At 43.0% G+C, this 15,568-nt stretch overlaps 1 protein-coding gene across 2 annotated transcripts in view; it reads right to left on the bottom strand.

The window, feature by feature from the left end:
- Positions 1-10,067: 10,067 nt before the first annotated feature.
- The window catches only part of EXOC6B (exocyst complex component 6B), a 676,956-nt gene continuing 671,455 nt past the window's right edge, over positions 10,068-15,568 (bottom strand). Inside the window, exon 22 of one of the 2 annotated variants that reach the window (XM_003922614.4) lies at positions 10,068-13,470. In XM_003922614.4, the coding sequence (XP_003922663.1) occupies positions 13,344-13,470 (127 nt within the window). In that variant the 3' untranslated portion in view covers positions 10,068-13,343. The remainder of the gene's footprint in view (positions 13,471-15,568) is intronic. The other variant, XM_010333467.3, reaches the window with a different exon arrangement.

Here is a 15,568-nt window from a genome sequence, read left to right as displayed (position 1 = left end):
TACAGAATTTCCTTGTGGGATGATAGACATGTTCTGAAGTGAGACAATGTTGGTTGCACAACATTGTGAATATACTGTAAACCACTGAACTGTATGTTTTGAAATGGCGAGTTTTATGTTGTGAGTTACATCTCAATAAATACAAAAAGAAGAAAGCCTAACGTAAGTGCAAAAAATGCAGGTAAGTTCATACTGATATAAATACGTGACTTAAATTATTGGTCTAATAAACACATAAATGGTTTTGAAGAGACAATTCTGTCTTACAGAAGAACTCCAAATAATTTATTGAGACAGTCTTTGTGGGAGGTAAAGCTTAACCCTCCTGCTCTTTTCAGCACCTTCAGTATAGGCTGCAATTAGTCACTTGCTTCTAATAAGTAAAATATGGAAAGGGAAAAGTAGTAATTTTATAGTGGAGAAACCTGGCAAACGCTGCCCTAACTAGTAATGAAGGTTAACATCACCAACGATGTCATGTGGATATCATGTATACACTGATAGAGGATAAGGAATTCACCTCACCTTTGGTGTATTCTTTCAAAAAAACCATAAGCCCAATCTAATCAAGAGAAAAACTTCAGATCAACACAAAGTTACGAACATTTTACAAAATACTTATCACTCATCAAAACTGTTAAGGTCATGGGAAAGAAAGAAAGACAAGAAACTGTCACAGACCAGAGGACACTAAAGAGATATGACAACTAAATCCAATATAATATCCTATACTGAATCCTGGAACAGAAAGAAAACATTACTGGAAAAACTGGTGAAATCCGAATGAAGTCCAAGTTTAGTTAATACTATGTGCCAATGTTGGCATAAGCAGTTTTCACAAATGTCCATGGTAATGTAAGACATTAACAACAGGGCTTATTGAGTGAGTAATATATGGGAACTCCCTACCACTCTGCAACTTTTCTCTAAACCTAAAATTATTCCAAAATAAAAAGTTTACTTAAAAGGAAGTGAGGCCGGGCACGGTGGCTCACGCCTATGATCCCAGCACTTTGGGAGGCCGAGGCAGGTGGATCATGAGGTCAAGAGATGAAGACCATCCTGGTCAACATGGTGAAACCCCGTCTCTACTAAAAATACAAAAATTAGCTGGGCATGGTGGCACACACCTGTAGTCCCAGCTACTCGGGAGGCTGAGGCAGGAGAATTGCTTGAACCCAGGAGGCAGAGGTTGTGGTGAACCGAGATCGCACTCTTGCACTCCAGCCTGGGTAACAAGAGTGAAACTCCGTCTCAAAAAAAAAAAAAAAAGGAAGTGAAAGACTAGGATAAAATATTTGCTCATATATACTGAACAAGTATGTAATTAGCATCAAGAGGATCAGTTGGTCAAGGACCTTGTGACAGACCCCATCTCTTGACCAACATTCATTTCTCCTCATCTGCCTGCAGAAAGCACTCAGACTGGCTCAAATGGTGATGATGATACCTTGATATCCTGCCCCTATTCTATCCATGTATCTTTCCATTCATGCATATAGTCAGTTCATTCAACAAACTTAAGCATATTTTATGTGGCAGAAACTCTTCTAGATACTGAGGATAAAGTTGTGGAAAAAAAAAAACAAAACAAAACCCATCCTGCTTACAGCTACAGGGACTTACAGGGTATGAACCATGATTGGTATTAACCAGACATGATGATCTTACTCCTTCTGGTCATGATCGGTTTGGGGGTGCCCATGTGATCCAGTTCAGGCCAAAGAAGATGTAAGAGGAGGTAGTAATATGAAGAAATATTTTAAAATAGTAATTTACTTTTGGGAGGCTGAGGTGGGAGGATCACTTGAGCCAGGAGTTTGAGGCCACCACGAGCTATGATGACACCATACTCCAGCCTGCATGACAGAGCAAGACTTCAGCTCTAAAAATAAATATAAATAAATAATTTTGAGAATACTTACATAATTTACTTAAAAAGTAAATCTTTAAGCCTAAGGAAAGATGGAATTCATAGGCTTTTTAGAAAGGGACTCAGCCTATATGGTTCTTTATCTCTGCTTTTTTTTTCCTTCTTCCTTCCTGGAAAGTGAATGTGATGTCTGGAGGCAAAGCAGCTCTTCTGTGCCTGTTAAATGATAAACATACTAAGGATGACAGAACAGAAAGACAGAGAGTGTCTAGGTCTCTGCTCCTTCAGTCCTGTATTGTTTATGCTTAAGCCTCTAGAATTCTTCATACTTCAAAAACCAAAAACAAAACAAAAAAGCTCCAAAGCCCCCAAACCAAAAGAAGCCCTACTCAATTCTTTACTGCACGCATAGGACATTTTGAATGAGTAGCTGAACACACTTTTAACTGATGAAGTTATCAACAGGCAATTTATTGAGAATATCTAAAAATGGCTAAGATGCCGAAAGATGATTCAGCCCAACAGAAACTGGCAACTGAAAATTAATTCACCATTTCTCCTCACTCCAGTTTGACAATCTTACTGACAGTGCGAGGAAATAGGCCCCCTCCCATGTTGTTGGTAAGGGTATAAAGTGGTACTGCCTTTTTTAAAAAAAAGACAATTGACATAACTAATCTACAGAATGTTTGTATATATGCAAAAGGATGTCAAAGATGTTTGCTTCAGTAGTTCTTGTAATGATTAGCAAGTGAAAACGAGTTAAATAATGAAATGGCTAAGCAAATTAAGGTAGAGTCACACTGAGGAATACTATGCAGTCACTAAAAAGACTGAGAAACATGACATGGAATACAAATCTAAGAAAACATTTTGACATTTTGCTATATTCATTTAATTTTATAAAAAAATTAGACTTCATAAAGTTAAAAATCCTACTTTGTATCCCCATGTCCCTCATTTTTTTCCTCCCTCTGCAGAGATAACTACTATACATTTGATGTTTATCATCCTCATGCACATTTTCAAAGTTTCAATTGTATTGTTAGCTATAATCCAACTTGCTTTAAAAAAATCAACAACTTTCAAAAATCTTTATTCATGTTGACCCATGTAGCTATAGTTCATTTTAATTGCTGTATAGTATTCTATTAGATTAGCAGATCACAATTTATCTTTTCTCCCACTGATGAACTTTTAGGTTATTTCTAATTATTCATCATTATAAACAGTGCTGTAATAAACATTCTTTTACATGTCTCCCTGTGCACATGTGGCTAGATTTCTCTAGGATATGCACATGTTTAACTCTACTAGATACAGGTCTGTAATATCTTGTTCAAAACCCTTGGGGCCAGATATGTTTCAGAATAAGATCTGTTGAATTTTGGAAAGGCAATATGGCATATATGCCATATATAACACCCTCAGTAGGGTTTGGGAAATAGACATAATCAAATACATTACTTTTTCTGTGTTGAAAAGTATAAACATCCACATTAAGTGGGATAAATACAGATGATAAATAACTTACCATCAGGTCAGATTTTGTACCAAATTAGTAAAGAAAGAATGAGCATTTTCAATTTCTGAATTGCCAATAAGGGATTTGGCTCTGTACCACCAAGCTTCTCTATAAAGCAGGTGTATTAATTTATTTTCTCACCTTTATGACACCCTGTTTCTACATATCCTCATCAGTAATTGGTAATATCAGACTTTAAGATTTTTGCAAATCTGATAGATGAGTACATATTACTTTTGTAATTAAAACAAAAAAGAACATATAAAACATGAATGAAGAGATCTCATTTTTAACAGCAATGAGAACATAAAACATTCATGATTGTACTAAGTAAAAAAATGGGAAGAATCCAAATGCAGAAAATGTTAAAACTGTTTGAGGAATGTGAATATGATGAATAAATGGACAGGGCCCTGCATAGGCAGCCTGTGTGTTACAAATATGTTGTTAACCTGCAAATTATTTTATAAATTCAATGCAACTCCAATCAAATCACAATAGAATATTGGAAATAAAAAATTATAAAATTAAACTGGAAGAATAAATATCTGGGAACATTCTGAAAGAGGAAAGTATGATGTATTTCCTCTAGTAGGAATGGACTACTAGAAGTTAAAACAGATTACAAAGATATGGTAATTAAAACAATGTGGTAATGGCTCAGAAACAGAATGATCATGAAACCATAAAGAAAATCCAGAAATAGAACAAAGATAAATATGATTTAAGTATATGATAAAAATGGCATTTTAAAATTAATTAATGATGTTGCAGACAACTAGTTAGCCATTTGGAAAAAAGAAAAGGCTGGATCCTTATCATGCTCCTCATCTCAAAGGAAATTTCAAATTGATAAATGATTAATATACTAAAAATGAAGTAACAGAAGAAAACATGGGCCAATATTTTTATAATTTTGAAGTGGGGAAATCTAAGTATCACATGAAATCTAAACATTATAAAAGAAAAGCCTTGTAATTTGACATTCCAAGAATGAAAAACTGGCCAGGTGTGATGAGTCACACTTGTAATCCCAGCACATTAGGAGGCTGAGGTGGGAAGATTGCTTGAGTCTAGGAGTTTGAGACCAGCCTGGGCAACAAAGTGATACCCCTGTCTCTACAAAAAATAAAAAATCAGGTGGGCCTGGTGGTACATGCCTGAAGCATCAACTACTCAGGAGGCTGAGGTGGAAGGATTTGCTTGAGCCAGGGAGGCAAAAGCTGCAGTAAACCTTGATCATGATCCCACATTCCAGTCTGGGTGACAGAATGAGACCCTGTCTCAAAAAAGAACAAAAAAAGAAGAAGAAAACAAAAAGCTATACAGCAAAAAACACCATGTAGTGAATATTGTGGCTGTCTCCTCGACATTCTCTCCACCATCTTCCCGGTTGTCTAGCTGCTATGCAGTTTGTTTGGGGGTAGCGATCCATACCTCCTTACTCTAAATTCCAAGGGTGAGACTTGATTGATTGCTTTAACCTATCAGGGTAATCTTGTTGCCCTTGCCACAGTGATTGGTTCAAGTAACCCTGATAAAAACAGTGAACTCATGGCCTGCTTCTGATAAAAAAGAATGACATATAATCCAATTTAGAGCTCTCAATATTAGAGGCTTATTGGATTAAAAAATTCCTTGCTCTTCTAAGAGAGCCGCTGTAAGTTTCTGCACAGTATAGTGTGAGGATGTGAAATCTAGAAAAATGGCCGCCATGTAGCCACCTTGAGGGAAGTAAGATTTAGGATGGTCTTCGTACCATAAAAGACAGAGTAGAGGGAAGGAAAGGAAACGGTCTTCACATTTTATTTTAGTCGCTGAATCATACTAACCCTGAACCACCTTTGGATTTTCAGTCAATAAACATTTTCTGAGTTGGATTTTTTGCTACCTACAAAATAAAGGGTTCTAACTCATATGAACCAATGAACAAACTCAAAAGGCAAACTGGGAAAACATTTACAATGCAAATGACAAATAGCTAAAATCCCTAAAACAAAGAACTATAAAACAATACAAAAGGAAAATAACCTAATTTTTTCAAAGGCAGACTATCTCAGTAGTTAATACAAGAGGAAATACAAATAACCAACACACAATATCAGTAGATGCTTAAGTTCACTATAAATTAATGTAAATAAGAACAAAGGAAAATTATTTTTCATTTGAAAGACAAAAATTAAAAAAAAAACATTAATATTACTTAGGGCTGAGATTTCATAGGGAGACGGATTCTTCCATAACCTATTGGAGAGAGTGTAAATTGGTGATTTTCAAGAGTAATTATGTACTTTCTACTAGCATTTATAATATTCATAGCTTTTTTTTTTGAGACGGAGTCTTATCCTGTCACCCAGGCTAGAGTGCAGTGTGGCCTGATCTTGGCTCACTGCAACCTCCGCCTCCAGGTTCAACTGATTCTCCTGCCTCAGCCTCCCGAGTAGCTGGGATTACAGGGGCATGCCACCATGCCTGGTTAATTTTTGTATTTTTAGTAGAGACGGGTTTCACCATGTTGGCCAGGCTGGTCTTCAACTCGTGACCTCAGGTGATCTGCCTGCCTTGGCCTCCCAAAGTGCTGGGATTACAGGCATGAGCCACTGCGCTTGGCCAATATTCATAGCTTTTAACCCACCAATTCCATGCCTAAAATTTTATGCTGTGGAAATAACTAAGCAAGTAGGCAAAGATATATACAAATACCTTGCAGTATTGTTTATAAGAGTGGAATACTGGAAGCATTCTAAATATCCATCAGTTCAGAACGGGTTAAACAAACTCATGGTACATTCATGCAATGGAAGAACTTCATGGGCTTCATAAAGGATGAAAACATTCTGCATGTTACCAATGAAATATATTTAAGATAAATTAAGTAAAAAGTAAAACTGTAATATAATACACTAGGATTATAATTTTTGCGACAGTATATACCAGGCGTCCCCAAACTTTTTACACAGGGGGCCAGTTCACTGTCCCTCAGACCGTTGGAGGGCCACCACATACTGTGCTCCTCTCACTGACCACCAATGAAAAGAGGTGCCCCTTCCTGAAGTGCGGCGGGAGGCTGGATAAATGGCCTCAGGGGGCCGCATGTGGCCCGCGGGCTGTAGTTTGGGGACGCCTGGTATATATAGATTAAAATAATGGTACAGAATATCATCATACTATTATTAACAGCGATTAGCTGTGGGAAATAGGAGTAGGGTTCAGTGTGGAAAGCCCTATTTCTGTCAGATACCCACATACACATACACATACGCATACACATACACATACACAGTACTCAGGCGCACACACTTAATCACTACCACCAGGACCACATCCTGCCCATCAGGAATTAAACTGCTACTCTGGTTTCTCACCTGACTCTTAATCTGTTTGCGACCTGTTCCCTGCTCTGTGGCATGACAAGGGTAGTATGGTACATGTTTGTTGAAAATTTTAAAACCACAATAAAACAGACTAAAAGTTAGCTTGCTTTTTTATTATCTACTACATGCTGGCAATTCTAAACAATGCCAATGGCAAAATAGTCCTCCCAGCAAGAGTGCTGTTCTCACAGCCCCGACCTTTGCATGACTGCCCCTCTGAAAAACTCATTCATTTGACCATGGGTGCCCACGTGCCATTTGCTGGGCCAGGTTCTGCCCATTTTTGCCTCTCTGTCTCCAGTGTCCAGCCCATCAACGAATTCCCACTTTGTTCCTGAGAGTGTTACCTGAAAACACTTTCCCTAAAATCTTGGGGAAAAGCAAAATGGTTGCTCAAAACTGGCTATCTGAAAAGCCTTTGGCTGGTGCAGTCATAGGCCCCTTTCAAGTACCAGCGGAAGTGGTGTTTTTCCCAGCAGGCTTCTCTGGAGAAGGGGATCACTGGAGAGGGCAGGGCCTTACTCCATCAGCTTTAAGAATAAGCACCCCACGGAATACAAAGAAAGCCATCTACCTAGCATAACCTGAGCCTTGTAACAGAGAGGGGAGTGTGTGGGGAGAACAAGAGGCAGATCCAATTAATTACTCTTAGAAGCAAAGGTAAAAGTTGAAGATTACGAGACCCATTTACAGGAGGAAATAGACCCATCATTGAGCCTAGAGAATGGGAGGATTGTTTAGGGCCAGAAAAGCGTCTCAATGTTCAGATTCCTTTCCTTTTCTGGAGCTTTGGAGAGAGGAAGGTCATAGTTTGGGCTTGGAAGGTACAGTTAGCAGTGGGTTCAGACTGGTAGGAGGGGGGCTGTTGTCTTGGGTCTGATTCTGGGCTTGCAGCCGACCCCCACCCTGAGGGGACAGAAGCTTCTATCTTCTCCAGGGGCTGGCCAAGGAGGGGGTGCCCCCTGTGAGAGGCCCATCCATTACCATCACAACAGCTGATGTCACAGACCCCACAAAGCAGCTGGGTTCCCAAATGCAGGGTAACCCTAACCCCACCAGTGATTGAAACAGATAGAGGGGCAGCTCTCCCGCACAATGCCTGGCCCTCACTCCTCTCCTCCTCCTCCTTGCACTTCCTCAAGAGCCTTTGTCTTCTGGTCCCTAGGGCCCACCGGCTCTCTCATTCCCGGCAAACTCTGCCCATTAAATTCAGAATGAGGCCTCTGGGGAAAGGGTTTGGCACTTTCTTTCCCTGCCTCCTCTTATCTCCCACCAGCTATTCCCCGTCAGCATCTGCCTGGCTGGCAGATAAGAAGCCCAGCTGTGAGAAAAGGGGCAAGGTGGTGGCGGCTTCACATCCTTCCCTGGGCTGTTTGGATTTCCTTTGTTTTTCTGCCTTAGAGTACCCCACAGGGTTGCTGGTCCCTCCCTGGACAAGGCCTTCCGCTAAAGTCGTAGCAGTTAGTGCTGAGGCCGTGGGAAATGTTCTGGGTGAGTCAGGTTGTTTGACTGTGACAGCCCGTGTCTCTGTACTGAACTGTCTGTCACCTCTCCAACCAGTTGGAAGCCTCCGTATTTTCAGGAGAGCAGAGTCCTCCTGTCTTCCCTCAGTACCCGTGTGCTGAGAGAAAAAGCCAGAAGCAGTGGTTTCACCGATTTGTAAGCGTGACATGGGATTCGAGGGAGGCTCCTGGAGAAGGCGGGTGGCAGACCAGCAGGGCCTGAGAAATCCGCCAGAGCTCTATGAGCCAGGGAGACGAGTACTGCTCAGAGCTTCTGGCTTTCCCTCAGGGAGAGACCTACATGTCCGAAGGGATTTGGTTATTACTCAGTATCTTAGTCATGAATCTTTCTTACACGTTGATGAAAGCCATCAACCTTCTTTCCAAAAAAAAATGGGTTGCATGAACATATGCATGCACACACACACACACACACACACACACACACACACACACACACACACACACACACAGCTGTGCGGGTTCTTGGACCCCTGGTTAAGAACTCCCAAGAAAAGAAGGTAAAAGTTTTGGTACCAAAGTGAGAGCAGAGAAGGTTCCAGTAGTGTGCACAGGCAGATTCTACTGGAAGCACAGGCTGTCTTCAGAGCCAGATGGCTGGGTGATTTGAAAGGCCTGTCCCTTTGTTTCATTTACAGGTGCTTGGGGGGCATAGCCACCCCCAACCCTGCAGTGGACTTGGGGAGAGGACGCCAGGAGGCAGAGAAGCCCTGGACACTTGCCCGGCGCTCAGCCATGAGGCATGTTGTGGAACTGGAAGGTAGGGAGGAAAAGGCCTGAAGTACTGCACGTGCTATTGCTCGGTACTGGCTGAGCATTTTGAACTTCCACAGCTCATTTACACTTTACCACAAACCTGTGAGTTAGAGACTACCATTCTGCTTTCATGGATGAGGATGATGATATTTAGGGAGTGAGTTAGACTTCTTCAAGGTCAGAGGCTAGTAAGTGGCATTGCAGAGATCAAAGCCCAGGTCTCTTGGGAATGAAAGCCCAGTTGCAGCAGTCAGACTTCTTACTGAAGAAAATTCTTTCTAGTCTATTCCCATTGCTTGTGTGCTAGCCTGGAGAGAAAGCAGGCTGAGTGTTGCTACACTGGCATTGCTGGTCTTACCATGGTTCCAGATGTGCCTGAGGTTCTTCATTACCTCCCAGAACATACCAGGCTCATGCCAACACTGTACTCTAATGTGGTCTGCACCAAAAATACTCATTCCTATGACTTAACAAAATTTGACTTGCATTCCTTCAAGGCCCAGCTAATTAACATCCTGTTTCTTCTGAGCTGTCTTTCCCAACCAGACCCTTTCCTTCACTAGGCCAGAATGACTGTACCCCTCCTGCACGGAGTCTAAAATAGGCTCATTTTTTTTTTCTTTTTTCCAGCCTGGTTTTGTTCTGGATGATCCGACATCACTCCCTCTTGACTGGGAGCCTTTCCACGGCAGGGCTAGTGTCCAACACTGGGCTCCAAGTTGCCTAGTCCAGTGCTCCACAGAACTCAAGCATTTTGAAAAGTTCTTCTTGATGATGCCAGTGTTAGCTGCATAGGCAGGAAAACCTAACCCAGGGGTCGGGGATGTTTCCAAGGCCATAGCAGGGCTCCTCAACTTGTGTGGAAGGGAGGCTTTCTCTTCCCCACCAGGCTCTTCTCACCTGCTCTAGTCCTCAGCCCCGCTAAGTGGGGATGCAACATCAGCCATCCAGTTTACCAACGCAGCTGCACTGTGCAAAAGGGATGGAAGAACAAAATAGCCATGAGACAACAGCAGGGCTTTTGAAACAGGTATGTAGGCTTTCTTGTTTAATAGCAGTTAAACGAGGAAAATGTACAAGAGGAATAAACATGCTCTTTTCACGGAGGAGCTTTCCCCTAACCATGCGGCCCATCTGTATCAGTAGCTTTACTAGTAAGTTTTAGAGAAAAAATTTCCCTTTGGAGTTAAAAATGGACTTTCCTAATTTTCTCGATAAATGTGCAACTATCTGTGCAAAATAAAAACGCCGTTTCCAACACCTTTGTGAAAAGTAGTTGTGAATGCAGGCAAAACATAAAAATAAAAGAAGAGGCAACTGCAGTCGAGAAAGGAGTCCTGGGAGAAGGGAGGCTAAGGTAGGGGGATTTCTGCAGCAGTTCCCAGGGAGTGTGCTCAGAGGCCTGATGAAGAAGGTCATGGCCAAAGCCAATGTTGGGAGATAAAAGGCCTTGGGTCTGGGACTTGCTGAGTAAGTACTTGTCAAGTGCACAGTAAGGCTAGACTGACTTGGAGGACTGGTATGCAATGAGAACACCGGGCAAGGTACCCTGGAGGCTGGACACTCCCTTTGCCAACAGGGTCTCCTTTCCTGGTTCCCATTTTCAGGTCCTGCTCCTTCCCACTCACAACAGATTCATTTATGGTCTGCTCTAAGAGATTTTCCTATGAAGGTTAAAATGAGGCAAGCAGCCTATATTGCTACTGAAACCCAGTAGGGTTCCAAACCAGACTGTCCCTTCAGGAATATAGATCTGGTTTCCCCAAGAACTTGGCCAAGGGTTCATCCTGACCAGACGCCATATGGGCTTCTAGCCTTCTGTGTGCTTGCCCTCTTATTGAGGCCCTTCAGTGTGCTTCTACCTCTCTAGGTATTTGAGGCCATTGCTGAGGAGTCTGATGGTTCCGGGCACACATACTTTGCACAAGTCCTCTCAAGGGTTGGCCCAGCTACAGGCCTAAGACAAAACTAAAAACATCCCACTTTTCTCATTCAAAAACTTGACATTTTTGGTCCCTGTTTTTACCTTCCCTGGCCCACCAAGAGTATGTCTCTATACACAGCTCAGTAACTGCATGTTGCTTTTTGTTAGATAAGGTGAAGGCAGACTAAGAAGGAAGAGAAGATATATCAAAGGGTCCATCTTTATATTTTAAGTTTGAATAAGCTTTTTTTTTCATGGGACTTCTGTGCAGAATAACCCCTATTCCTCCACCTTGTCCACCTTTTCCTCTATAGCATAGTTCTTCCAAGGCAGAGGTTTGAGACCAGATCTGCAGTGATGATCCTCTAAAAAGGCAAACACTGTTGGCATGCTTACGCGTCTCTCCATTTCCGCTTCAAAGTCTCTCAGCACTCAAAGCTGAAGAGATCTTCCTGCCAACAGTGTACCAGCATAGAAAAGTGTTTTGAGTCCTTTTCAAGCAATAGAACTTCAGATTAGTATAATCGTTCTCACCTGTTTCAACAAAGATGCGAGCTTAGAGATGCCATTTAGGCACCTACCTTCTCTTGGCTTATCAAGTTCTAGGTGGCAGTGCTCATCCCTTACCCTCATCCTGAAACCCCGGCCAACTACCCAGCCCTCAGGATGAGCCTCAGCAGGCGTCTGCAGAGCTCACATGTAGCCTGATTTCTCGTACTTTGATGTGTCCGTGTGCCTATCCTCTTCCCAGGGGCTATCAAAATGTGATAGGTTATGGTGAGGTAGGGGGTGGGGAGGGGGGAAAGGAAGGCCTTCCCTCATCAGAAGCAACTCAGTAGCTGACAAAGGTAGTGAAGAATTCTGTTTGATGAGTCTTTCCTCCCACTAATCCAAGCTGGAAATGCCTGTGTGGCGTATTTGTCATTGTTTGGTGATGCACAATTATTCTCTTGCCAGTAGCCATAGTAGCATCTTTCTGAAGTGTCTTAAAGTGCAGTTTCCCCTGACAGCAAAGCCCTTGCATTAAGTCTCAGGAGTCCATCCGGGACAATGAATGCAGCCTCCAAGCTAAGCTGCTCCAGGCTCTAGAGTATGGGGGATAGGATTAGAGGCAATCTTTCTCAGACAAAGCCAAAGATGGCTTTGGGGATATCTAAAGAGGGGGAACCTTGGCTTGAGCAATGAAATAATATCTAGGATATTATTCAGTGAACAATAGTTGGGCCAGAGGCAACAAGCCACAAGCCACGGCTGGCTCTGTCAACTTTATGGTCACAGTGTCTCCATTCCTAGGGGCATCGAGCCCAGTCATGGCTGTCCCCACAGTGCAGAGCTGGTGACACTTCCTTCAAGATGGTAGCCAAAAAGCTTGTTTTAAAACATAAAGGAACAATCCCAACTAATCTTCAGGTTTCACCTAAGGATAAGGTAAGGACCATCTTTAGGCTTCTGAAATCTGACCTACTTCAATGGCATTACTGGAGAAGACTAAGTCTGAGACGCTCTGTGAAGACCTGTGGAAATAACTGTTGATCTACGTCCTGAATCAAGAGCTCTAACTGTGAATGAAGGAAATGAGATAAACAGGGAAAGGAATGGGCCTCTGATTCCATGAAAACCGGCTTTCAAGATCTAGAAAAACTCCTTGGGTTGAGACTCAACATTCCTAGAGTTGGGGCAATCTGCAGTTAAACATGGGATCCAATTATTACCACTGCCTACTTAGCTGTATCCTGCCCCAGAAAAATTTGCAGTAAAAGCCAGATCTAGGCTAAAGAAACTGCCATCCTTAGGGGCTTGGAATGAAGCTGTCATCTTGCCACGTGCCATGCTTGTTCACAAGCCAGTGAAAGTCAGCACTCTGAGGAGATGGCCCTCTAGAACTGCCCTTAGTGTACTAAATAGTCATGTTTGCCAGGCCCTGTTCTTGCAATGAGAAGAATCAGCCTCATCTATGTGGCGAATGGGCATCCGAGAGTGAACAGGACACGTTTCAGGATGCTTTTGCTCCCTCTGCCTCTCATGTCAAGCACCACTTTTTGTGGTCCCTGAGCCCCAGATCTATGCTTTAGAGCCATGGCTGAAAGGTGGTTCATCACACGGGGACTGATGACACCACCATCTCTAAGATAACACAGATGGTGGAGTAATAACTTCCCCTGAGTCCCAGCCTAGCAACATCTCATGTACTTGCTTATTTCTGTGCCTCTTTTACTATAGGGCAATGTTATATGAATACTGCACAGGGGTTAATACAAAAATACATATGCTCTCTTTGAAGAAGAATGCACAAATGCAGGGTCAGCTGGGGCTGGATCCCACACTAGGGGGCTGCAGCAGGTCGCCTCTGGGGGTCCGGGGCCACCCTTCATGAGTGGTGGCTGCTGATGAGTCCTCGGAGCTGCTTGGCCACAGTGTCAATAAGTTTCTGCTTGTCTCGCTCGTTTTTCCGAAACTGTGCAAACATGTTGTTCTTGCGGCTAGTATCCTTCATTCTAAACAGAGAAAGAAAGAAAGAGGGCAATGTGTTTGAGGAAACAATGGTGGAAGGAGAACCTGCAGGAGGCAGGATGGCAATGCATCTTAACCACTACCCAGAGTAATGAGAGAGTCCGGATTACCTCCACTGTCAGGCCCACACTCACCTACTCCTCAGGAAGCTGGTGTTCTGGCACCCACAGCCCTCCCAACTTGAGTCATCTTTGGAAATTGGTTAAGAACCAGTTTTGGAGGGGCCAATCTCCCTATCCTTTACACCTGGATCCACCTAATTTATTCTCTTTTCTCAGCAGGTATGTACCTGCTATAGGTGTCTGGTACAGCTCTGCTGGCCAGGAAGCCCTTATAGAATGTCTAGGATCCACTCATTACCTCATGAACCTGCCAAATCCTAATGGGATCTTAGAGGTAATATTTGAAAGGTAAAGCAGGAAAAGTGGTCTTAACTAGCAATTCCAAGAGAACATGAATAACTGCAAGCCACTGTGTATTTTGAAACCTCACTCTAGCTGGCTATTCCATCACATTCCTAACAAAACTAAGGGCTTGACTCACCTCCTTTTTCTCAGGGTAAGGGCAGATAGGTAGACAGGGTAAGAGAGCATGGTGCTGAGGAAAGCATATGCCAAAGGGCTGGGCTGTCCTCCCACTCCATAAACCAGAGCTTTTTACATGAGGAGCCCTTGAGTTCTCAATGGCTGCCTGTACCCCCATACTTTTGACCTCCGTGCCATGCCAAAGCTTCACAGATGGCATATTCCTAGAACACAAACCATGGGCAATTCTGGCCAGTGGTTCTTTCAGACAGAGAGCCCTAACTGGGAAACACAGACAAGAAAGTCAGGACTGGGCTGAGATAGTAACAGAACCCCCAAGTCTGACTAAGTAACTGAGACAGAATTCAGGAATCTGCTATTCCCTGCAGAGGGCCCACAATCCCTCACATCTATTGGTGGCCACTAACTCTTGTCCCAGCCTCTACACACCAGCCCCACTGCTAGTTCTAGGATTAGTCAATTGAGAACGGTGCCAAGACAGATTTCTCTCCGGGACAGGGGCAGGCTAGTCTTCACCAGAGGTGGGCCAGCTCTCTGACTTCACTGCTCCCTGGGCTGTATGGAGACAGGCTAGAAAAGGGTAGGGAAGGAACACGGCACTAGGCTATAAATCGCCTCTGGTCATACTTCTCAGGGGCCTTTGGCCAATCCTGCACCATTTCCCCCCTCCCTCCACTGTGGGTGGCCCTTTGCAGAGGAGCAGATTAGGGGCCAGTGAGTCAAAAGGCCAGAGATTCCACAAGGGTATTTATATTTGGTATATATGATATAAATTTATAATGTATATATTCCATAAGGGCAAGAAGTTTCTAATGAGCACCACAGCTGTGTGGCTCTGGCTGCCAGTGGTAGCCATAAATGAATTAGGAATTCTCTCACTGATCTAAGCTCAAGGGCCTTCAGGCTGGAATTACTCATCAAGCAAACTCGGAACACTGAATATAAGGTACGACCACCCTCATAAGGAGGCCTGTGCTTGGAGTGGAAGAAGAAAGGGAAGTGACTGGGCTTATTGAAGAGAAAGCATGAGAGTCCTCAAGGCTCTGATAATTACTGTATTTGTTCCCTTACACACTAGTTGCATAATTAGGTTTGTCGAACTGTCCTGGCTTTAGATAGTCCCTTTCCTCTGCTGGGTATAGGATATATCTAAACATTAACAACAACATAAAACAAACAAACAAAATGAAGAAAACCACTTCCTATATTCATAGGACATTTAGTTTAATATCCTACATTATCATTAATTTCATGATTCCTGGAAGCAGCTAAGAGACAGGGAGCCAGCTGGCTTTCAGCTCCCATGGGGAGGCTCCTGTAATATCTAGGAGAAAGAGGGTAGTCTTTGGCCCCAGAGGCTAGAACTTCTTGGCCATTAAGACCTGGAGCTGGAATGAGGCACTGTAAAGATAAACTCGTGTATCCTGAGGGCTAATGGTGGCCTGCTGGTTTCTACTCAGGAATGCTCTAAAATCAAAAGCCAGCTCTCCCATCTCCCATCCCATTCTGAAAGCCCAGTATCCCATTCTATTTTATT

This window comes from Saimiri boliviensis, chromosome 1, assembly GCF_048565385.1.
Source record: "Saimiri boliviensis isolate mSaiBol1 chromosome 1, mSaiBol1.pri, whole genome shotgun sequence".
Taxonomy (NCBI): Eukaryota; Metazoa; Chordata; class Mammalia; order Primates; family Cebidae; genus Saimiri; species Saimiri boliviensis.
This window is presented reverse-complemented; position numbering and strand designations above follow the sequence as displayed.